Genomic DNA, 25,000 nt, shown 5'->3' with positions numbered 1-25,000 from the left:
TAGTATAAAATCTCTTACAGCCCACCAGATCGCTCACTTAAACTAGTTCTGTACTGCTTAGATTTATACCTTAATCAATTTCATTTGATGGTCCCATCTTTGCAGAGCAAAACTTTTGTGTAAAAAGAATGAAAGGCCTGGCTTGTATTAGACACCTGTCCAGCATTTGAAAAAAAAAAATAATTGGCCTATGAATCGAGTTTTTATGGGTATTTATCCCATCAACAAATAATAGTGCGCAAGTACTGTAATACTGCAAGTCCTTCAAGTTAGTCATTGCAGGTCAGTGTTAATACAGAGTTTCTTAGGAGAGAGTAATGGGGAGAGGAGAGAGAGAGAAAAAAATAGAGAGAAAATGAGAGAGAGAGAGAATAAGGGAGAGATGGGAGAAAGAGAGAGTGAAAGTAAAGGGGAGACAGAGAGAGAGTAAAGGAGAGAGAGAGAGAGAGAAAGAGAGAGTGAGAGAGAGTGTGTACTTCAACAGCAGAGTGGAATGTGGCTGAGCTGATCAAAGGGAATGCATACATAAGACATTAATGCACAATAGGCTAATGGAGCGATCAGATACTCGTCCCTCTCTGACATTTCAGGCGGGAGAAGATCGTGCCTCGTGTGTGTGTGTGTGTGTGTGTGTGTGTGTGTGTGTGTGTGTGTGTGTGTGTGTGTGTGTGTGTCCTCTATTCATGTAATTTTCAACTGCTGGGAGAGAGGAAAACAAGTGAGAGCTGTAAACAGCGCTGCATAATCGTCCATTATTCTCATTTCAGCTGCTACTATTTGATTTGTTTATTTATTTACAGGCTGGGGTGAGGAGATGTGCACGGCAGGTGGCCGAGGAGACGCATGGGGTTGGGCCGGCGAGGGGGGGGGAGAGTAATATTTGAACTTCAACAACCCTGATCTCTTTCCCAGCAATATTTCCATGCTACTGTTATTACTTTCATCCCCATGAATAATGCCCTCTCTCCAACACTCATCCGCTGCCTTATTTTCTTCCTCCTTTTTCTTACTCCTCTCGCCTTCTCTCCTTCCATCTCTCTCTCCTCCTCTCCATCTCTCTCTCTCTCTCTCTCTCTCTGAGGTGCTGGTTTTCTATCTGTGGCTCATATGCTGTCAGTGGATCCATCAGGAGAGGCCTGTCCACTCAATCCAGCTCTGATTTATCAGCCCTGCTCCGCCAAGACTCCATAACTCGACCCAAACCCTTTTAACAAGACAGTGACGGATAGCGGCCCGGACTAGGGCAACCTGTTCCACTTACACACACACACACACACACACACACACACACACACACACACACACACACACACACACACACACACACACACACACACACACACACACATGGACACAGGACCCTCGCACACCTAGTCATTATTAGGCCCTTGCAAACAAGCTCATATACACACTGCAAACAGGCATACATACATCCTAACAGGTATTTATGTACAAGATACACACACACACACCTGCCATCATTGACAGCGACACATCTTTTTACATACACATACACACACACACGCACACAGAAATAGAATAAACATACAAACATAACACAACATGCACAATACAATCATAGCCATGCATGGACAAACAACAAGGCCATAACCATGCATGGACAAACAACAAGGCCATATAAAATGACTTGAATTAAAGAACACAAACAAGATCACACACACACACACACACACAGACACACACTGTTCCGTTGCACAGATTGCTCTCATGAAACCTGATACTAGTACAGGCCCCTATGATGTCCTTATGATGTGGGATGATTTGTTACTTAATATTCAACATGTCATCTCTGACACTGCCCCCCACACACACACACACGACACACGCACGCCAAGCGCCGCGCAAGACGCGCGCATACACACACACACACACACACACGCACACACGCACAGACGCACACACACACACACACACACACACACTCTCCCTTTAAGCCGATTACCACCGGCTTCCCTTCTTACCACATCGTCTCATTTTGTAAACAGTGATATCGGACTGTAATTCCACAACACCATCTTTCATGCTGTGTTTGTGTGACTTGTGTGTGTGTGTGTGTGTGTCTGCCATGTTGCTGCCACTCAACTAACCTGGGAAAAGGTTCCCATAAGAACTGGGTAATATATAAGGATAGGGATCCTGGTCCCAAATATCACACACACACACACACACACTCGCACAGAGAGAGAGAGAGAGAGAGACAGACAGACAGAGAGAGAGAGAGAGAGACACACACACACACACACATCCATACTCTAACGCAGCAGCCTGTGGGATGAAAGGGCCGCTTCTCTGCAGTTGTGGCGGATTTAAAGCCCACTGTTTACTGCTTCATTTGCAAGGATTTGCAATGTTAATGACGCCGCTTTTCCCTTCGTCAAGCCCACAGCCAAGCCCTCCGCAAACACCACCACACCAGAAGGGCACCCTGCTCTTGTGTGTGTGTGTGTGTGTGTGTGTGTGTGTGTGTGTGTGTGTGTGTGTGTGTGTGTGTGTGTGTGAGAGAGAGTGTGTGTATGAGATGCAGTGAGCGTGTTTGTGTGTGTGTGTGTAGGGCCTATGTATGTGAGATAGAGAGATAGGGAGTGTGTGATTGTGTGTGTGGGGGGGGCGAGTGTGTGTGTGTGTGTGTGTGTCGGGGGAGAGGACTAGAGGCAGAGGGAATAAACGTAAAGAGTTAATAGATGATTATGTTTTAATTGCATTCATTTGCCTCTGCACACCAGAGCAGCAAAAGCAGCCCCAGGAGTCATCTTTAGCTCCGCCTCCTCCCTTCTTCTCCTGCCACAGCAACCACCACCGCACACCAACATAACTCTCACAATCACCACAGCAACCACCACCGCACACCAACATAACTCTCACAATCACCACAGCAACCACCACCACACACCAACATAACTCTCACAATCACCACAGCAACCACCACACACACCAACATAACTCTCACAATCACCACAGCAACCACCACCACACACCAACATAACTCTCACAATCACCACAGCAACCACCACACACACCAACATAACTCTCACAATCACCACAGCAACCACCACCACACACCAACATAACTCTCACAATCACCACAGCAACCACCACCACACTCCAACATAACTCTCACAATCACCACAGCAACATAACTCTCACAATCACCCCAGCAACCACCACCGCACACCAACATAACGCTCACAATCACCACAGCAACCACCACCGCACACCAACATAACTCTCACAATCATCACCACAGCAAATTACCACTGTGACACCAACATAACGCCACAATCACCACAGCAAATCCGCTCACCGCACACCAACATAACCCCTCAATCACCACAGCAAACCACCACCACCACACCAACATAATCCCTACAATCACCACAGCAACCACCACCGCACCCAACATAATTTCTACAATTTCCAGCCAAGCATTGTATATCACAGCAGCAACCACCACACACCAACATAATTCTGCAATTACTACCAAGCACCATATAATATCTCCATCACAGAAACTACCACACACACAAATATAACCAATCATAACAAACTCACAAATCCACTTAACAAACAAATACAAATTTCAACAAACACCACAACCACCTCAACAAACACCACAACCACCTCAACAATCATCACAACCACCTCAACAAACACTACAACCACCTCAACAATCATCACAACCACCTCAACAAACACCACAACCACCTCAACAATCATCACAACCACCTCAACAAACACCAACATAACGCTCACAATCACCACAGCAACCACCACCGCACACCAACATAACTCTCACAATCACCACAGCAACCACCACCACACACCAACATAACGCTCACAATCACCACAGCAACCACCACCGCACACCAACATAACTCTCACAATCACCACAGCAACCACCAATATACACCAACAACATACAATCACCAGCAACCACCACCGACACCAACATAACTCTCACAATCACCACAGCAACCACCACACACCAACATAACTCTACAATATAACAGCAACCACACACACACCAACATAACTCTCACAATCACCACAGCAACCACCACCACACACCAACATTAACTCTCACAATCACCACCAAGCACTCCATATAATAAAGCAATCACCACCACACACACCAACATAACTCTCACAATCACCACAGCAACCACCACACACACCAACATAACTCTCACAATCACCACAGCAACCACCACCACACACCAACATTAACTCTCACAATCGCCACCAAGCACTCCATTTAATAAAGCAATCACCACCACACACACTAACATAACGCTCACAATCACCACAGAAACCACCACACACACCAACATAACTCTCACAATCACCACAGCAACCACCACCGCACACCAACATAACTCTCACAATCACCACCAAGCATTCCATATCACAGCAACCACCACCACACACCAACATAACTCTTGCAATTACCACCAAGCACCATATAATATATATATCAGAAACCACCACACACACCAACATAACTCAACCACCTCAACAAACACCACAACCACCTCAACAAACAACACAACCACCTCAACAAACACCACAACCACAACCACCTCAACAATCACTACAACCACCTCAACAATCATCACAACCACCTCAACAAACACCACAACCACCTTCAACAATCATCACAACCACCTCAACAAACACCACAACCACCTCAACAAACACCACAACCACCTCAATAATCATCACAACCGTCTCCACAGCCCACAGCCGTTGCCATACGCAGCACCAGAGACCCACACAGTAAATCTAGGCAAAGTCCTGTTACACTCTAACTGCAGATGGACTTGTGTGTTTATTTCTGTTTCACACACACCAAGGCATCAGTAAAGATTCCATTTGTGTATTCTGTTACACTTAACTTCAACAGTCTGCCAACAGCGACTTTTTCAGTTGATTTGTTGAGATTAACAGTATGCAAACATTGTTGTTGAACAATTACTGAACATCACCTTAACCAAACTCAACCCCTGACCATAAAATGTACTTAACAGAATGTCGAGTTAAAACTGACCGATTGTCAGGCAGTGACGTAGCCATTGCTCCACCAGCATGTTGCTCCACCAGCGTAGCACAGCTCCACCCTGTATTGTTATCAATGCCCCACAGTGGCCTAACCTGCTACAGACTTCACACAAGTTATCACAGCAGTACTTCACAGCAGTTGGTGGTGCTAGGAGCTAGACTTGTAGCCGTGCATTAGAGCATTGGTTCTCAAAGTGGGGTCCGCAGGACATTGTCAGGAGGTCCCTGACAAAGTTTGCTACAAAATATGAAATTGTCTTATATGGCGAAAAATGCTACAGTATCAGTATTTGCCCAATTGATCTGTTGATATGTTACTTTAATACGTCAAAACACTTAACTATTAATTAACCGCCAACAAAATTAAAGTTATGTGAAGCAAACACTATGTGTTCAACACAATAGGCCTACATTTGACAAAGAAACAACAATCCTGTAAAAAAATCCTACATACTGTCAAAGTTTGCTAACATGACTACTGTGGTATTAGCACTCTATGTTTTTAGAATACATATAACATAAGCATCTAACAGAAAAAAAGACTATACAGCTACATGATTAACTTAAGTTGTATGTGTTGCGATGAGGGGTCCTTGGAGAATTTTCCACTCCATGAGGGGTCCCCGGCCCACAAAAGTTTGAGAACCCCTGCATTAGAGGGGTGGGCTAGGCTAGGCTAGCCCAGTCAATTACAGAGCAGGCCAAACCTGCTGTCATTAAAGCAACACGGCTACACATCACACACCATTAGGCCCCGGGTCAGGCAGAGGACAAGGAGATGGCCATCCATCCATCTATCTATGTGGCTATTGGACACACACGGACACACACGCACGCACACACGCACACACAAACACAAAGGCATTTCCACACACACACACACACACACACACACACACACACACACAAGCCATTTCTACACACACAGAGACATACACAACGCACACGCACACCAGGGACTTATGACTGGCTTCTCAGACCAAACAAATCAGATTCACTGACGCCCAAGTGCCCACAACAGCGTAAACGCTGTAGGCAAGAGGGTAATTTAGACAGAGTAGAAGAGAGGAGAGAGTAGAGGAGAGGAGAAGGGTGTGTGAGGAGAGGAGAGGAGAGAGAGGAGAGGAGAGAGGAGAGGAGAGGAGAGGAGAGGTATTTGCCCAATTGATCTGTTGATATGTCACTTTAATACGTCAAAATACTTAACTATTAATTAACCGCCAACAAAATTAAAGTTATGTGAAGCAAACACTATGTGTTCAACACAATAGGCCTACATTTGACAAAGAAACAACAATCCTGTAAAAAAATCCTACATACTGTCAAAGTTGGCTAACATGACTACTGTGGTATTAGCACACTTACTGTGGTATTAGCACACTTACTGTGGTATTAGCATACTGTGGTATTAACACACTTAAGGGTGTGTGAGGAGAGGAGAGGAGATGAGAGGAGAGGAGAAGGGTGTGTGAGGAGAGGAGAGGAGAGGAGAGAAGAGGAGAAGGGTGTGTGAGGAGAGGAGAGGAGAGGAGAGGAGAGGAGAGGAGAAGGGTGTGTGAGGAGAGGAGAAGAGAGGAGAGGAGAGGGGTGTGTGAGTTAGTGAGAACTGCAGAGGATAAAAGAGTTCCTGATACACTCTCAACAAACAGCCATCTGCTTGGATCTGCTACATACATGACGACTATTCTGCTGAGGTCAGCAATTATTTCTCCATGTGAAATTCTTCATTAGACTCACAAGCAGAGATTGATGACAGTCATTATGCAAGAGAGAGGAGAGGAGAGGAGAGGAGGGGAGAAGAGGAGAGAAAAGAGAGGAGAAGAGAAATGGTGACTGCCTATCTCACTTTTAGGATTTAGGCTGGAAACACACCTGGGGGAAGGTCAAGAGCATGGCTCTCTTGGGATCAGTTCTCAGATCACCTAATTAGTGCTAATTAATGAAATAAACATGGAGATAGCAGCAACGAGCTGCAGGCACCAGACTCTCTCTCACCACACACACACAGACTCTCTCTCACCACACACACACACCAGACTCTCTCTCACGCCCATGACTGCTCAGCTCGGTGGTGAGCTTCAAGAGACGCCCACCCCACCCAGACCCCTACCTCTCAGGCAACCTCCAGAACACATCTGCAACCACACACACACACACACACACACACACACACACACACACACACACACACACACACACTAATACACAGACAATCTCACATCCACACACACATACGCAGAATCCCACTCTAAAACATGTATGCGCAAACACACCCATAGATAGACCCACCCCACTACACAACACAGAGATATCTGCTCACATACAATACACACACACACACACACACACACACACCCACAGGGTCGTACCTCCTGTTGCGGCTGCGGGATCGGCGAGAGCGGTGACCTCGGCCGCGGTCAGTGCTGTGACTCCGTCTCCTGCGTGTGGACTCAGAGGAGGAGCTACTGCTGGAGCGACGCCGCCGTCTGCAAACGGAACACAACACAACAGAATAGAACACATCAAAATACAACAGAGGGAATAGAGTTTCTGTTCAAATACATCTGATGAAATATTAGCGTGTGTGGGGGGGTAGCCATGCTGTTATGTTTAGTTCCAACACACGTTGTTAGGGTTGGGGTAAGTGTTTGAGGCTACAGTTTCCCTTTTTAACTGAGACTGGGTCCTCTGTGTGTGTGAGATGGGAGGGTGTGTGAGTGTGTTTGTGTGTCTGAGAGAGAGAGACAAAGGTGCACTATTCCGTTTTAGTTTTAAAACATCATTTCATTTTCAATACATTCTCAGTACGTTCTCAGTCTCACACGCACTTGCGCACTTGTATTTCGGTCTCTGTATTGCATTCACCGCTGGCAAGCATTCAAGAAACACCAGACTGACAAGGCCCAATCAGGAAGGGAACTGACAAGGCCCAATCAGGCAGGGAACTGACAAGGCCCAATCAGGTAGGGAACATGGGTTTCAACGTAATCATTTTCAGATGTTTGCCGATACTCTATATATTAAATATTAAAACGCAAAGCCAGAATTTTCAAACGAATACAGGACTGACAGCATTTTCAAGCAGTATAGTGTAGAAGAGAGGCAAAAACATAAACAAACAACTGTTTATTAACGGAACAGTGTGGATGTAGCCAGAGAGAGAGAGGGAGAGAGAGAGAGAGAGAGTAAGAGAGAGAGAGTGAGAGAGAGAGATAGAGAGAGAGTGAGAGCGAGAGAGAGAGATATGAGAGAGAGCGAGAGAGAGTGAGAGAAAGAGTGTGTGTGTGCATGTGTGTATGTGTCTGTGCGTATGTGTATGTGTGCGGGCATGTGTGTGTGTGTGTGTGTGTTTGCGTGACGTTGTGTGCGTGCGTTATGTGTGTGCACGCACAAGTGTGCGTGTGTGTGCATGTGTGTGCGTGCACATGTGGTGTGTGTTTACAGAGGACCCTGTAGAGGGTGTTGTCATAAAAGAAGAGAGATATTTGGCTTCTCTGCCTAAAAGACACTCACAAGGGAACTGACTTATCCCATAAATCTCAGATTTTTTTTTTCCGCTCAACTATCAAGATCTCTCCCTCTTTCAGCTTTCTTCACTCTTTGCTTTTTTATGGATTGTCTTCTGCCATTTCTCAGTGCATTAAGAGGATATAAAAACGCAGTCCCACGCCATAAATAAATAAAGATGTTTCTTAAAATCTCTTGGAGCGATAATTTCATTTATTTTTCCATTTATGAACCAAAACATGGCCTTATTAGATTCCATACCTCCCAGCCAAATGCCACTGGCTCAAGTCACCTTTATTTCACCAGACAGACACACACACACACACACACACACACACACACACACACACACACACACAGACGTTAGTGTTTCTGACAGAGATAGTGGAGATGAACGAGGCGCATCAGTGATGAAGACAGGTGGGCTCAGAGCGGGCCGCTCAGCGGCGGTTCTGCGGCGGTTCTGTGGCAGGACGGGCCGTTTCATGTCTACCCGCCAGTAAAGGAACGTCATTCCGTTTGTGAGCGGAACCGAGAGCGGCATTCCGGGCTGACTGGACCTGGCAGCCATCTTACGCCAGGCACTCTCTCACCGGGCCACCGTTTACAAGTCATAGTCCTCATTAAGGCTTTTTTAAAGGCTTCTTTATGTCTTTTTGTGTGTTTTTTTTCTCTCTTTATACAAATGAAAAAATGATTGAATTAAAAAATAAGCACGGCTGTAACAAGGGGAAAGATGAAGAAGAGTGAATATGAAAGATGTCCAGATATCTTAGTGTGTGTGTGTGTGTGTGTGTGTGTGTGTGTGTGTGTGTGTGTGTGTGTGTGTGTGTGTGTGTGTGTGTGTGTGTGTGTCTCTCTCACACACACACACTAACTATAACAATGTCCCAGAAGAAGCCTATAGACCAATGCAATTCAGAACTACAAATGCACATACAAATACATTTTTTAGACACATCAGATAATGTAGAAATATACATGTATGTTTGCATACAAACACACACACACACACACATAAACAGACACTCACGCACACACACACACACACACACAAACACTCACGCACACACACACTCACGCACACACACACATAAAACACACACTCAAAGTGCATGAGCCTCCGTCCTCCACAATGCAGAGCTGCAGACACTCTCACATTCTCAATACATTATCATAAAGCCAGCACGCACACAAATACATTAACATGCATACATCAAATAACACATATAGCCCACACGCACAGAGCTGCAGATACTCTCACATTCTCAATACATTATCATAAACCCAGCACGCACACACAAATACATTAACATGCATACATCAAATAACACATATAGCCCACACGCACAGAGCTGCAGATACTCTCACATTCTCAATACATTATCATAAAGCCAGCACGCACACACATACATTAACATGCATACATCAAATAACACATATAGCCCACACGCACAGAGCTACAGATACTCTCACATTCTCAATACATTATCATAAAGCCAGCACGCACACAAATACATTAACATGCATACATCAAATAACACATATAGCCCACACGCACTTCCCATCAGCAGCCGCTACTGGAGACTCTTTAGTACCATGATTATTACTTTTAAAAGCACTGTGCTTCTCATCAATGGGATCCAAGAAAGACTTAACGACTTTACTACTTTAAATGGGCTCCTATCGGATCTATCAAGCTTAGATTAGTATTTCCCCGAACTTGGAGGGGAAAGTCATTATGATGCCAAGGGGTCATTCATAAGGAGAAATCATCTGCTTGCTAGTCTCAAAAGGTAGAAACACATGTTAAATATATTTAAAGGATGCGTCAGAGAACAGTTATGGGGCATTTCCCCCAACCTGTGGCTGTGGGCCTACTGTCCTCCCCTCCGCGAAGCAAAGGTCACCCCATGAGATGACCTCTGGAGTCAAATCAAGTCAAGTTTATTTATATAGCGCATTTCATACACAGAGGTCATGTGCTTTACATAAACAAAAGCAAACAGTAATAACAAATAAAACCATAGAAGGGCAATATAGTCAAAGAATAGTTCAAAAGGTAAAGATCATAATTAAAAAAAAAAAAAAAACATAAAATGCACAAGGTAAAATCATTTAAAAATGAAGAATAATTAATAAGCAAAAAAAAACTGGAGTGTCTAGCATCACCCTGCAACGCCACTCTTAAGCAATGTTGTTAGCTTAGTTTAGCATAATTTACTAGAAGTGGGTTAAACCAGTTAGCCTATAGTTAGCTTATAGCTAGCCTATAGCTAAAAGGAATTAGTTAACCAGTCCATCATGCAGCAATAGATGACGTCTAAGGATGACAGTGTAACTCACATCCTGCATCCAGGGGAACATATCGGAAATGAGGAAAATCATTAACTGTATTTACGATGAAATGGGCATAACACACAATCCCCTTTACATAACAATTTCCTTGACAGTGACAAACACTGTGTGAATCATAGCCTATGTGTCTGTCATTACAGGTGTGTATTCCTCTTCAGACAGTTGCTGAATGAACAAAGCCTAATTATCGACTACAGAGCCTAACTAACTATGGAGCCTAACTATCAACAGCATAATGATTGCATTCAGCCCCATGTCCTTATGTCACCTAACACAAGCCAGACAGTCGAGTGCTTCTGTTTGCAGGAAATCAGCTTTGCAGCAGAGACCCACGGAATTACACAATGCTTCACAGAAAACTCACAGCAGTTAACGCACAAACACACACACACACACCTCAGCATTACTGACCCACTGGCATCGATCTTACACAGTTACATCAACTTTGCCCTCTTGTGTGTGCAGTTCCAAAATGCTGCTCGCTACACTTGCCATCGTACTTTTGATTAACATGATGTGAGTCATGCTTGCAATGGGGTCATCCTGTCAGGTGTTTCCTACCTCTTGTCTCTGTCTCGGTCTCGCTCTCTGTGGCGGTCCCTGTCCCTGTCCCGGTCCCGGTCCCGGTGGTGGTCTCGGTCCCGTGAGCGGGATGTGGACCGGCTCTTCCTGCTGGCCTTCTTGCTGCGGCTGGCCTCGCGTCCGCTGGAGGAGCTGGAGGAAGAGGAGCGGCGGCGGTGCTTCTTCTTCCTCCGACTGCCGCCCCGCTCGTCTTCGCTGTCTGACGAGCGTCTGCCCATGGTCACCTACACACACACACTGACAGGTGACAACAGGAGTGTTGGCAAAACATCCACATGTGGAAGCTCACTTTATTCAATGATTAATAAAAAATATCTAGAATCATTACAAAACTCTTACATAATTTGGCCATATTCAAAATTCAACATAATATCAACTCATATCAGGAGTATGGACATATAAATATCACGTATGAACCTTGAAATTCAGTCAGCTTGCAAACTAAAATGACAACAGATCATGCCCCTTGTAACTGACAAAGCAAATAGGCTGGCATGCATGCAGGCATCATATTAAAACATACTCTGAATGACTTCAATAATAACTATTTATTTATCCTACTGAATACAATAACAGACCTGAAGACAGATTGTGTAGCCAACTAAACCTGCTGCCTGTTACATCCAGCACTTGGCAAATATATGTCGTGTGCCTGCCCTTATTGCTTAGGGGAAACAATGAATGAGCATACACACTTTCTACCAAGAGCTGACTGACTGACTGACTGACTGACTGACACAAACTAATTTTAAACTTATCAGCTGGTTGATGAGTGTTTCAGATTCAGCTCGTAGGTAGCCAACATTAGCTAACAAGAAAGCTAACAGGCTAACTCCAGGAGCATGTACAGCTATTTATTGTTTTATATTTCAGAGATTCATGAGATTCATGTCAAGTATTTCAGACATACAATATGACACAAGAAATGCGATATAATCAAACCTGAGTGACTAAAGCGGCTAACGTTTGCCACCAAAGTTAGCTTGCCGGATATCTGAGGTGCATAAGACCAAGCATGGTCCTACTGTAAACAACGTGACACAACGTTGGTAAAACAGATAAAAGAAAAAATGGTATGCTTTAATTCTATTCCTTCTGAAAATTGTGCCTGCCGTAACGATTCATGAAAGGCAGTCTCACAAAAATCTCACCAAATAGAGCACCAGACAATCAACACACAGCGCTGCTGTTCCTTCCCTGCGCGCGCCACACGATTTTGTAGCTCAAGCCACTGCTCAGCAGACCTCACTAGCCAAATCAGAGAACGTCGATAGAAAAAAATACAGGCTATTCAATCACAAACAGAGCAGTCGTTCTCTGATAAATTATAACCATGACATGTGCGTGCTTGTCTCGTCTTTGCCGCTGGTTCTCCTTTGTGATTTAATTTCTACTTTTAAAAAACAAAAAGCTAAATAGTATGTAATAAAAGTAAAAATAAGTGTTTTTATTAGTAAAAATAAACTGTTTTTCGCTGTTTCTAAAAATAAGGCAACTATAGTGCATGCGCGCATTAGGCATAGGCCTACTCAAAACATTAATTAGCCAAAATCAATGATTACAGGACTGGGTTATGAAGTGACACAGGCGCAAACACTCACACACACCCGAATAGTTCAGGAAGGAAGAGCCTTGACGCCCATTGTCATGTCATCATGCAACATGGTCAGCTGAAAGTGCAAATAAAATAAGAACAGTTTTAAACAAATAAGCCTGAAATTTAAAAAAAGGGAAATGAAACGATGCAACAAATAAAATGTGCAAACACTGACATTTCATTATATAACAAGTAGGCCTATTAACGGTAGGCTAATTAGTGATCCAGTCTAATTACTCTAAAAGAGTTGGACTTTATAAAGGGGACTTTTCAATAGTTAATTTAACAACTTCCTGGCTTTGACAATTAAAGACAATTAGCCTACGTTATGTTAGTTTTTCAAATCAGTAAACCTTGTTAGAGAGTGCGCAAAAAGCTGCATGGCTAATTTAATCATAGGCCCACTTTTTATTTTCTTGTCTGTAAAAGACCAGCTGTTTATGAAGATAAAAATGCAACAAGAAAATGCAAGATTTGGTGTACACCCTGTCGTTGCCAGCTTCCACCATTTGTTGTGAAAGTATTTATCTGAAGGTGGAATCGGGTTTTACAATGCACTCAAACCCAAAAAGAAAACAGTTTTTACACCCTGTTTGGCCAATTTCTCGGTTTGTTTCTACGCCGACCACAAAACACAAAGCAAGACAAAAACACTTTTTATTTATTTATTTATTTTTACTTTTGTGTGGCTCCACTGAATTTGTTAATAGGCAAGGGAATCTAAAGGAATTTTCAGTGTTGTCTTAAAGTGAAGTGAATGTTGTCATCATTCTCAAGGTCGATATAACATTTTTTTCACGTGGTACAACACGGGTGAGTCGGTCAAAAGCTGTAGTCTTACAGAGCTGAATACATTATGAAGTTCTGGCTATAGTAAGACAGTAGACGCGCAAGTTATGGAATGCTCAAAAATGGTTAAGGTGGGATTCGTGTGTCGTGGATATTCAAAATATAGCCTAATTGATTTCCGCTATAAGCATGAGGAGGGCACCGGATAGTGAAATGAGAATATAGTGAGGGCAGCAAAGAAAACATAATGAGTGCACGCGATTCTTGAGAGCAGACCGCATTAATAATTAATTGTGTGAACTATTGGAAACCCGCAAGAGCAAACAGCATTTTTATGGATAATCAATAAAACGCGCTTAATTTTGCTTCATAATTGCAAATGAGCTTAAAGCTGTATGCCTATCTAATTTCTTATTGTAGTCTTCTATTTCTTTTATTATTAAATCGCTATATCCCCACGGCATACCGTTACCTTCACAGCGAATAGGGAATTATTTATTTATTTAGTAAATATGTAACAATTTCAATAGGCAAGTCTACTTAAGCAAAAATAATTAACAGACCCCGTGGCAACGCGTCACAATAAAACACCCCTTAATAAATCGTTTAGCAGCAGATTAGGAGCCTGTAAGAGTTGCAGTAGGCGAATCCTTAGAGACTTGAAAATATTAACCATTACAAACGCTCTTCCATTTAAATACGTGGCTTGTGAAATGTCAACTAACCAGCGCAAATTGGTTTGTGCAAGTGTTTGCGTAATCATGGAATGTGTGGGCCTACAATCTGCACTAAATGGTGTATACTAAATGAAACATCATCTCTTTTTCGAAGCCAAGTAAATTGAAAAGACGAGCAAATTAAGCCTAGGCCTATTATAATAATAATAATAATAATTATTATTATTATTATCATTATTATTATTATCATTATTATTATTATTATTATTATTATTATAAAAGGCTGCATATTTAAAGATATGAGTGCAAATATAGCTTTGTCTATACCAGTTGTCTTATTCATTTCATATATCAAAATACTTCATTGTTTAAAATATAGGCCTATGAAGGAAAGGTTTAATGTGTCACAAATGATCGCTCACTAAAGTACACCACTGAAATCTCTTCTGAATGAAGAAGGCCAAAATGACTCATTACGCCAAGGACTGTGCTACTGTGTCCTGTCACGCCACGCGTATTTAGCCTACCATGCGCGCTTCCCTCACATGTTGGTTTGTCTGCTCTTTACCTTGCCCGGTAGCGTCTTTGTCGCTGTCTCTTTTTTTCCTGAGCACTTCAAAAAGATGTCGAGGAGGCTCCCGCGTCCATGTGTTCCCCTCGGCACGGGCTTGTCATTTTCGGTTTTGGCCACGCCCCTGCAGAGATCCTGCCCATCTCCATGAGATTTCAAAAAACTAACTCAGGACAATAGCAGGGAAGGCACGCTTAATTCAATTAATTTGTCCGTCTTGTCAATCTCGGATAAATGGCCAATGGCAACCTCGTAAGAATGATCTGAAATCTGAGGGGTTGATAAGGTTTTCCCACCCTGTCAGTGCGCGGCTGAGGAACGGGGACTCTTCCCGGCTTCCTGAGGGGAGGTAATTTGCACGGATCAAGGGGCAGGCGTTGCGAAGTATAAATAGTGTGACTTCAATAGCGGATCACCAGCAGGTCTCTACTCCACACAAGAAGAATTGGCCGAGATCTTGTACGTTTAGAGGAACGCGGGCTAAAGAGTTGCCAACGACATCACCCCGCATTTAGGTCGACAAAAACGAAATACTATTGATGTCTTATCGCGGGTTGTTGTGGTGGGACTGAGAAACCGAGAGTGAGTGAGAGCGAGAAGACCTTTTTTTAAAACTGGAGCAGTGATGGAAGAACTCACCGCATTTGTGTCTAAATCTTTTGACCAGAAAGTGAAGGAGAAGAAGGAAGTGATCACGTACCGGGAAGTGCTCGAGACCGGTGCATCGGTACGAGGCAGGGAAGGTCTTAATCCCGAACCCACTCGCGAGGAGGTGACTACTATTGCGCGAGGAGGAGCGCGATCGCCGGCCAGGGAAGCGGACATGCTCGGGCCAGAGAGGATGAGGGAATCAAGCAGCCCTAAACTCATTGACGGTAAATACACACATTTTATGCTCTTTAGCAATTTTAGAAAGTCGTCAACCATAGTGGCATCTAAATTAGAAATAAACAGAATTGTGAGTGAAGGCTTGAGTGTAGTTTAGTTTAGCTGTTGTTTGGTTCGAAGTGCAGAAGGGCTGATAGATTTTTCCGAACAATTTCAAAGTAATATGAGAAATAGTTTCCCAAAATTAAAAACAATTAAATCACAAGTTCTTTAAAAATACTGAGAAGATATTCGTTATCAGTTTGTTTCATCTGCCATGCACTCGTTGAGTTCGTGAATAATTTCTTCATTTCCAACAGTATTTGCATGTCCTATGTAAAACACTATACAGAAATATATAGACCTATTCAACTAAATGAAGTGCCAAATGCCATGAAGGTCGGACGCACCTGTCAATTGTCTTTGTTATGCAAAGATCTTCAAACACGAGCTTCAAAATCATGCCCAGTCTAAAATACATAGATCCAACTATATGTAAAAAATACTGGATGGTGCAAACATAATATAAAGTGTTATTAATTTAAGAATGAATGGATAGTCTTACTATCAGCAGGGCAAACCATTCAGAATCCTGCAATAGGTTTTATATTTAAAATAAGCCTAAAGGCCTGCAATGTAAAGACTAGCGTAAAGAAAATATGGCTAATAATAATAACAATAATAATAATAATAATAATAGTAATAATAATAATGGTGATTGATTGTGTAACCTATTAGGAAATAATAATGTAGCAGTTAAGGTCTCAAGACAACATTGAGCATTCAAGTGTTTTGTTATTGAATTTACTATGAGGATACACCGCTTTTAACCCGCAGCTTGCTCCAAATGCGAACAGTAATAAGCATGTCGTGGCCGTGTTGCTCTAAAATGCTTTATGCATATGTATAAGGAATAAATAATTTAAGCCCTCTCTGCAGGAGTACAAAACATCAGTGACCGATCTGTGTGATGCTGAGGGAGAGCCATGTGATCGTTTTAAAGGTTGCCCATGTGGGGACTACACTGTTGTCCCAACAACGCATGAAAGTCAAGGCCTCGACTGCTTTTTTACCTTTTCATTGAAATGCTTCTGACTTTCCCTCATCTCTGACTTTCTCTCTTTCATTTTTTCCCATTGTGTATCCCCCGTGAAGGCAACGCGGATATGAAAGATCGAAAAGAGGACTCTAAAGCGGTGGAGGATGAGAGCCAAACTAAAATCAAGCAGCGTAGAAGTCGGACTAACTTTACTCTGGAGCAACTCAACGAGCTGGAGAGGCTTTTCGACGAGACGCACTACCCCGACGCCTTCATGCGCGAAGAACTCAGCCAGCGACTGGGGCTCTCGGAAGCCCGCGTCCAAGTAAGCAGCTTTCTCTTGTTTTAAGGGGATTTGTAACGCTGCATTTGACTGGAGCCAGTACCAAGAGGGGGGCTATCGGCGCATGGATGCAGTAGTCCAGGGGATATAAAATGTCGAGTTGCTTTCCGGGTGGTGTTTTGATAAGAGAGTGAGATGGAATAAAAGGAAAATGTCCTCTCGTTAAATTTTTAGCGCGTGGAACACACTGCGTCTCTGGAGAGGAGCATGTATTGACACTGCGCTTGGTTTATTCATGGCTATTCAGCATTTCTCTCTGATGTGCCACACAGACACCAACCCTCGGTAGGACGCGAACAAATCTGCTGATTTGACACTGGTAAAAAAAAAAACCTTGGTTTTTGAAAATATTAAAGTTAAACGTGCAAAAGACCACTAAAGCGGTTAGTACTGATTGTTTTTAGACGTGTGTGGGTCTCTGTGTGCATTTACAATATTTGAGCACAGCGGCTAAAGTGCTTATTTTCAGAGGAGCTAGTGTTGTAATGGATAAGGCCATTGCACCAGTCTACAGTGAAACGTCCACATAAATGCATGGACATTTTGAAACATAAATTTCTAATGTCTTGGCTTCACAGACATCTGCAAACTAAATCGATTGTCTTTCTTTCCATCTTTCTTTCTTTCTTTTTGTATTGGGAAAGACCATCTGCACAGAAACATAATAAGCCCCTTCGTCAGAGGTAGATCTGTAATAGGAGAAAGGAAATTGAACCGCATAATGACAATGAACATAACCATACGTTGGTTCTGATGTGATTTATCAAAAGGAATATCTGCTTTCTGCCTCTGTCGTTCACACAATACCAGCATAGGGGCACGAGAAGGGGGATTATTCCTTCTCTCGTTGTACGTCTTTTCTGGTTATTATAAAACAGACGATAAAGACCTCCGCGAAGAAAAAGTTAAATGAGTGGCTTTTTCTGCCGCTTCACCAAGAGCTAGCTGGAATTTCACCAAAGTGTATTGTGTCCCAAACACGGAGAGAGTACGGGGCACATCTTGGGATTTACATAAATTATGTATAATTTTTGCAAATAAAGATCCAATGTGCCCTGAGTTCTCTGTATCAAAATAATAAAACCACCACATTCTGTATCATCGCCGTGGTTTGAGCGGTTGCTGTCATTCAAGCTGTCACTATATTTTTTAAAGAAGAAAGATAATATTGGACATGAACGAGATCATTGGGCGCCTTCTGGTCGTGTTTTGCACCGGTTGTAGCCAGTGCAATGCGAGTATTAATCGATTATAAATATCGACAATACAAAAGCATATTCATATTGATCAGCCAAGACTATTTATGTTAAAGGGATGATGAAACATTCTTTGTAAAGCCCAGTAAAGTAAAATTGATAAACTGTGTTGTGGGTTAATTTATCCAAGGCTCTGTGGGGATTCAAAGTAGATTAACATAGTAATGAGACAAATAATCTGCTCTCTCCGATAGGACTAGCTACTCATAACAAAAAAATAATGCTTTCCAAAGAACATTTACAGCGGAAAAAATCACGTAGGCCTATCTTCAAAAAGGCTTTGTACTTGACTTGTTATGACAGTAATTAAACGAAACTGCAATGCATTAAACGCATCAGTAACATAAATTTCCTTGCAGATAAAGGTAATTAATTTAACCGGCTACTAATGAGGGGACCCTCGTCAGATCGCCTGGCTCAGATGTCCAAAGCTGAAATCTCATGCTGGTATTCGGTATCAGAGAGTCAATTTGGGTCTTCTGGGATGGTAATCTATTGAAAGATGAAACCGGTGCTGAGAAGGTTATTTATTATGGAGCAATTTAGGCTGCACATTTCGATCAAGCGTGTCCTCTCTGGCGTTATTTATTAAATTTGTGATTTCGGGTTTTTTGTGGTCAACTGGCCGTTTTCAATTTCACTTTACTGCCGAAGTGTTGTAAATGTAATAATTAAAATCTGGGGTTAAGCGGCATGAATATTTCAGTGCTCCTCGGGAATAGTGCTTTTCCGCGGTTGTTGTCATTTTGAGAGGACTTACACGTGCCCTCACAAGCAGCTGTCAATCATGGCCTCTAATTAATTTCTCTCCCCGCAGGTCTGGTTTCAAAATCGGAGGGCCAAGTGCAGAAAGCAAGAAAATCAGTTACATAAAGGTGTGTTATACTCTTTACTCCCAGTATAGCCACTCCTATGTTCTGTAATTATTATATTTGGAAGATGCAGTCAATGATATGTTTAGATTTTAATGTTTTGACCTTGAAAAAATAAACTAAAACATGCTTTTTGGTAGCTGAAACATTTTGTTTTGGTGTTTGCGATATGTAGATCACATACATGTTTTAAAATGCTTTTGATTTCAGTAGCCTATAGCCTACTGTAACATTAAGCGAGCATAGTGGTGCCATTTAGTCGGAGTCACTGTTTACTGTTTCCAGAGACTCTTTTCGTTAAGGTCCCAACAGCGGGGCAGCTGAACATCCGACTCAAATTGCGTCTCTTTGCAGGGGTACTCATTGGAGCTGCGAATCAGTTTGAAGCGTGTCGTGTCGCGCCATATGTCAACGTGGGAGCTTTGCGGATGCCATTCCAACAGGCAAGTCACTTTCAAGCCTGTGGTCTTTGACAAATCGAATGCCCAGAGTGTCGCCTTGGCACAGGTCACGTCCAACTGTTGTGGGATGGATACTGGTTTTCAAAGTGCTGTCAATTGCTGACACTTTTTCTAGAATCAAATTTCATTAGGATGTTTAGGCCTTAAGAGGAAAGCCTGTAGCCCATCTGACAGTAACACAAACCTCATCAATAGCATACAGATCTTGTTTCTCTATGATATCCCCTTACAGTCATTTACATTGCAAATTACATTGACAGTCATTTACATTAACATTACATTTACACTGTGAACGTATAGGCCTAGCCTGCATTACAGAATTAGTTTTCCCGGCAAAAGGAGGGAATGCAGTAGGCTCCATTTGTAGCTGTAGACATAAGCTAGCGTGACCACGGATCTCACAGTGGTTAAAGATAGGCTATGATGCCGTTTTCACCCACAACATTAATGCTGAATCGATAACAGGCGGGCCTCTTATCAAGTTAATGTGTTTCTCCCTCTCTCCCCATCCGTGCGTCCGTAGGATAGTCATTGCAACGTGCCGCCCTTCTCCTTTCAGGTGCAGGCTCAACTGCAGTTGGACAGCGCAGTGGCCCACGCGCACCATCACCTGCACTCGCACCTGGCGGCGCACGCGCCCTACATGATGTTTCCCGCCCCGCCATTTGGATTGCCCCTGGCGACGCTCGCGGCGGAATCCGCGTCTGCTGCATCGGTGGTGGCGGCGGCTGCAGCGGCCAAAAACAACAACAAGAACTCCAGCATCGCAGACCTGAGACTGAAGGCCAAAAAGCACGCGGCTGCACTTGGACTGTGACACGCGGCGTGCGCGCAACATGTTCTGCGCAACTGGCCGAGGTTCTCCGGCGGCGCAGAGCACAGCAGCGGCTGGCGTGCAATGTTAAACACAACACAAGGACCTTATTTATGTTTCACGAAGGACAAACAAGTATAGGACAACTACAAGGATAGGCTATTTATGAAATATAAACAACGCAAATAAACTGTGAAATCGACAAAAACTCTGGATTCTCCAGGAGGCAACTGGTGTATTTACACAGTTTCACTATTTAGAGGGAGTTTAGAGGCAAGGAGAGGCAACGGCAAGATAAGGAGAAAAAAAGAGATGTCTACAAAGACGAGTAAACGCTAACGCAGCTGGGACGTTCGACTTCGTGTGACAAGGCGAACTATTCTGCAGTTTTGCTTTAATACATTATTCGTTGACTTTGAAAAAAGAGGCTGGCCTCGTTTTATGTGAAACATGAGTTTCCCCTCACTAAGGAAACGTGGATATTTGTGAACAACAACAGAGAAACCATGAGAGATGGAGGGTGTTTTCTCATTGCCAAATGAGATCCACACCAAACAGTGTTGCATGAATTTCTTTCCTCACGGATGACTTGATTTTGAACACCATTTCATATCCATGGCTCCTTTCATGGACAATTGCCAATTGAGGAACTTAAAGCACTTGAATGTTATCGGGGTTCGGGGCGTTTAGCCAAGGGATTTTGAGCGCTGGGTGAAGTGATTCTGGTCATGGCAAACTTACCACAAAAGGACTTAATAATCTTGTTTAAGTGTGTTGAATTTTACCAAGGCGACCAGATACTCCATTCAATGCAGTGTCCACGTAAACTGAAGTCCAAATGTAAGGTATTGTAACAGTGATATAGTATTAGGCCAAACAGCTTCCTCCCAAGTTACTAAATTCGGTGATATGGTACGGGAACATGTAAAATATGTTAATACACAAGATACAAAATTATTTGGGCTATTTTGTGCTTCAAGGACATATTGTGGGAACATTTAGGGTTTTCATGTTTGATTTTTCTCCGTGATTAAAACCATGTGGATTATCTATGTAATAATGTTGATGTTTTTATAACGTTGAAAGTAAAACGTACCTCTGCAGCAATCAAGGGACTCCTTACATGTCATTTGAATCATTTTGGCATTTTTAATTACTTTATGTTTAATGTGAAACGTGAACTCACCTGACCACAACGTTTTCAAGTCATAGTACAATAAATCAACAAAACTTTTCTACAGCGTTGTTCCTTTTGTGTGTGAATTATGTTAAAAATAGGTCTATACAATAGCCGTTATTTTCCGTTATATAACGTTCATATCAAGTGGGTCACGTCTGTTTGAACGTGATGTATGGCAGAGGATTAGGCTATTTAATAACCTAACTTTTAAAGGCCTACATTTTACAAAAACTAAGGCGTAAACTAATATTGCTTGCATATTATGATTATACATTTTAACATTTTGATAAGACAATCATTTGACTTTATTGATGGCACAGTATTCTACATTTCAGGATTGTAGTTATTATAGGCCTACGCTAAGGCAATTTGTAGCCTACACGTGGGCACAAACTATATTTTGTTCCAAATAATATTGGAACGGGCTTTCGCATATCCAAGCCTATAATAACAAGTAGGATAAGGCTAATTGATTCACACATTTTGATGCTACCTTAATGGCTGCCCGGAGGACAAGCAGGCTGCAGGAAATGAGTGTCACAGTAGCCTGTCTAAGCGTTTTTAAAGAAGACTGAAAAGTCTGCCTTGTAGGGCCATCGTAGTCGAGCCTAGCCTACAGAATTCGCTCTCAGCGTCTTTTTCCGGTGTAGTCCTTACTAAAGTTATTGACTTTTCAAAGGATGTTTCTCAAACGATATACTCAATTCGTACATGTACCTGGCTGAATCCATGTTCCTGAAATTTTTGTCCGTCACGTTTGAGCATGCGTGAGATGACTATGACGGTTATGACTCGGATTGGCGCACAGGTGATCCTTATTAGAAAGAACATCAACGAAAACACAATGCAAGTTAAAATTCCAGATGAGAAAATGAGAAAGAAAAACAATTATTAAATGGCTGGGCTGATTTTGTATTCTCGTGGGATGAACATTAATTACTAATTAAAATATGTATTATTGTATTATCTAATGAAGTATAAAATGTAGGTCTAATGATGCACATACATACATTAATGCTCTTACATCGTCAGTAAGTACATCCTTTAACACAATATGTTTAGGCGCTAAAACGTGGTGCGTTAAGGGGGGTAAGGGCAGTCCAAATGGGCCGCTGTCCCATAACGTGCAAATGTGTGCAGATATACAGTAAATAGACATTAAAGGTTGTGCGCAATTTCAGGCTGCTTATGCAACATTGCTTAAACACACTAAAATGATTTATTTTTTCGAATAACCTTAACAGAGGCTACAACTATGGGGGTATACTATGATGAAACACTGCGGGCATTTTTGTTCACTTTTATCAGCATTACATGCAATATCATTCGAGTTATCACTGCGCTACAAAAGAAAAAAAAAACATTTAGGAGTAGGCTACAACGTGGAGAGACAAGCCTCTGGCGACATAACCCTTGCTCAACAATGCCTCTTTGTTTAGCGAAAAGCTCTGCACATAAGCTCTCCAGTCTCCAGGACACGAACCCTAAACACCCACTTAACAACAGTGCACAGCTAGTCACTCGCAACTTGTCTCATAGTAGCCTGCTGGATTCTGTAATAAACAAATAACGTGGACCTTATTTCCCGCGCACCATTTAGAGACGTAAAGCTAGCTACCCCTGCAGACTTCAACAGGACAGCAGCATGTCCTCAGCTATTAATTAATGTTACTTTAACCGGTGCATTGAGTAAAGAGTGCTTGTGGATCTGGCTTTTGGGTAGAGTACAGACGCCACTGGTATTGAATTATTGATTGGCACTGTTGCTGCTGGTGGCGGTGGAGGAGACGGGCCAGTGAATGTGGCTGGCAGTGCAGGACTGTTGCAGTAGGAGACAGTCAGCCACACTTAATGCCTAATGGAGGCCTGCGCCTCGCCTGTACAACCTCGGCCAGGTCCCGTCCCGCGTGCAAGTGATGGCATGAGGGGCTGGTGTCCAGCAACTGCATCAGAATAGTTCATTGTTTGTGTGTGTGTGTGTGTGTGTGTGTTAGGAGACCATTTCTTATAAATCAAACACACCACAAACAACCACAACTAAGGATTAGTATCTTTCTATTTATTCTTTTCTATTTTGTGTGCTTGAACAAACTGTGTTCATGCTTATCTGAGAGGTATACTTTATGTATCTCCGTGATACACGTATATATCTATGCATATCCAGTATGCACTGGTCTTTGGTGTATGTGTGTGGGTTTGTGAGAGTTTGTTTTTTGTCAAATAATGGAAATGTGCATGAATATTTTTGATAATGTATATTTCACTGCACATGTGAATATGTTTATGTGTTCATGTGTGTATGTAAGTAAGTATGTATGTATGTATGTATGTATGTATGTATGTACGTGTGTTTGTGAGTATGTACATTGTATGTATGTACATGCATGTGAGTGCATGTGTGCGTGTTTGTGTGAGGGTAAGAGATGAAAAGAGAATGTGTGTGTGTGAGAGAGAGTGAGAGTGAGAGCAGTAGAGAGAGCACATGTGTGTGGCCTGTCAGATTGCTCTATCAGTCATGATGCGGAGAGAGAGAGAGGGAGAGAGAGAGAGAGAGAGAGGTTCTAAGAGCAGGAGGAGACACCAGGACGGGGACAGTGAAGTGCCTGTGTGATTAGTGATGGAGACAACTCCTCCATGTCTGAGACTCTCTCTCCTCTCCTCTCCTCTCCACACACACTCCACCCTCCACACACACTACAACACACTCCACCCAGCACACACACTCCTCCACACTCCTCCATGTTTGTCTCTCTGCTCTCCACATCCTCCACCACACCGCCAAAGGGAAACCCAAACACACGCCAGACCTGGGCCACATCAGGCCCGGCTCTTGGTTGGACCTGTTCCAGAATCATCCTTCTGCGCTCAGTCCACCAATTCACCAGACAGACAGCAAAGGACTCTGAATCCTCCACCCTCTACACACACTTCAACACACTCCACCCTCCAACACACACTCCACCCTCCACACACAGTCCAACACACACTCCACCCTCCACACACACTCCACC

General features: G+C 42.9%; 2 protein-coding genes across 3 annotated transcripts in view; one reads left to right on the top strand and one right to left on the bottom strand.

The window, feature by feature from the left end:
• The window catches only part of rsrc1 (arginine/serine-rich coiled-coil 1), a 161,851-nt gene extending 149,079 nt beyond the window's left edge, over positions 1–12,772 (bottom strand). The window contains exons 1-3 of the mRNA XM_048264036.1: positions 12,675–12,772; positions 11,503–11,760; positions 7,446–7,562 (exon numbers count right to left, since the gene is read on the bottom strand). Coding sequence (XP_048119993.1) covers positions 7,446–7,562; positions 11,503–11,741 — 356 coding nt within the window. The 5' untranslated portion in view covers positions 11,742–11,760; positions 12,675–12,772. The remainder of the gene's footprint in view (positions 1–7,445; positions 7,563–11,502; positions 11,761–12,674) is intronic.
• A 2,589-nt stretch (positions 12,773–15,361) lies between these two features.
• Positions 15,362–22,043, top strand: shox2 (short stature homeobox 2). 2 transcript variants are annotated; one of them, XM_048265419.1, is made up of 5 exons: positions 15,362–16,032; positions 17,180–17,388; positions 19,480–19,537; positions 19,889–19,977; positions 20,555–22,043. In XM_048265419.1, exons 1-5 carry the CDS (start codon positions 15,783–15,785, stop codon positions 20,810–20,812), a joined length of 864 nt encoding a protein of 287 aa, XP_048121376.1. In that variant the 5' UTR covers positions 15,362–15,782; the 3' UTR covers positions 20,813–22,043. The 2 variants fall into 2 exon arrangements, with proteins under 2 accessions (XP_048121376.1, XP_048121375.1); XM_048265418.1 differs by having other exon boundaries at positions 20,519–22,043.
• The last annotated feature ends 2,957 nt before the right edge of the window (positions 22,044–25,000 follow it).

This window comes from Alosa alosa, chromosome 15 (genome assembly GCF_017589495.1).
Source record: "Alosa alosa isolate M-15738 ecotype Scorff River chromosome 15, AALO_Geno_1.1, whole genome shotgun sequence".
Classification (NCBI taxonomy): Eukaryota; Metazoa; Chordata; class Actinopteri; order Clupeiformes; family Clupeidae; genus Alosa; species Alosa alosa.
This window is presented reverse-complemented; position numbering and strand designations above follow the sequence as displayed.

Coding starts and splice junctions, on each gene's coding strand:
- shox2 (XM_048265418.1), top strand. CDS start 15,783: ATGGAAGAACTCACCGCATTTGTGTCTAAATCTTTTGACCAGAAAGTG. Junction 17,389..19,479: donor TCTCGGAAGCCCGCGTCCAA/GTAAGCAGCTTT, acceptor CTCTCCCCGCAG/GTCTGGTTTCAAAATCGGAG. Junction 19,538..19,888: donor AGAAAATCAGTTACATAAAG/GTGTGTTATACT, acceptor GTCTCTTTGCAG/GGGTACTCATTGGAGCTGCG.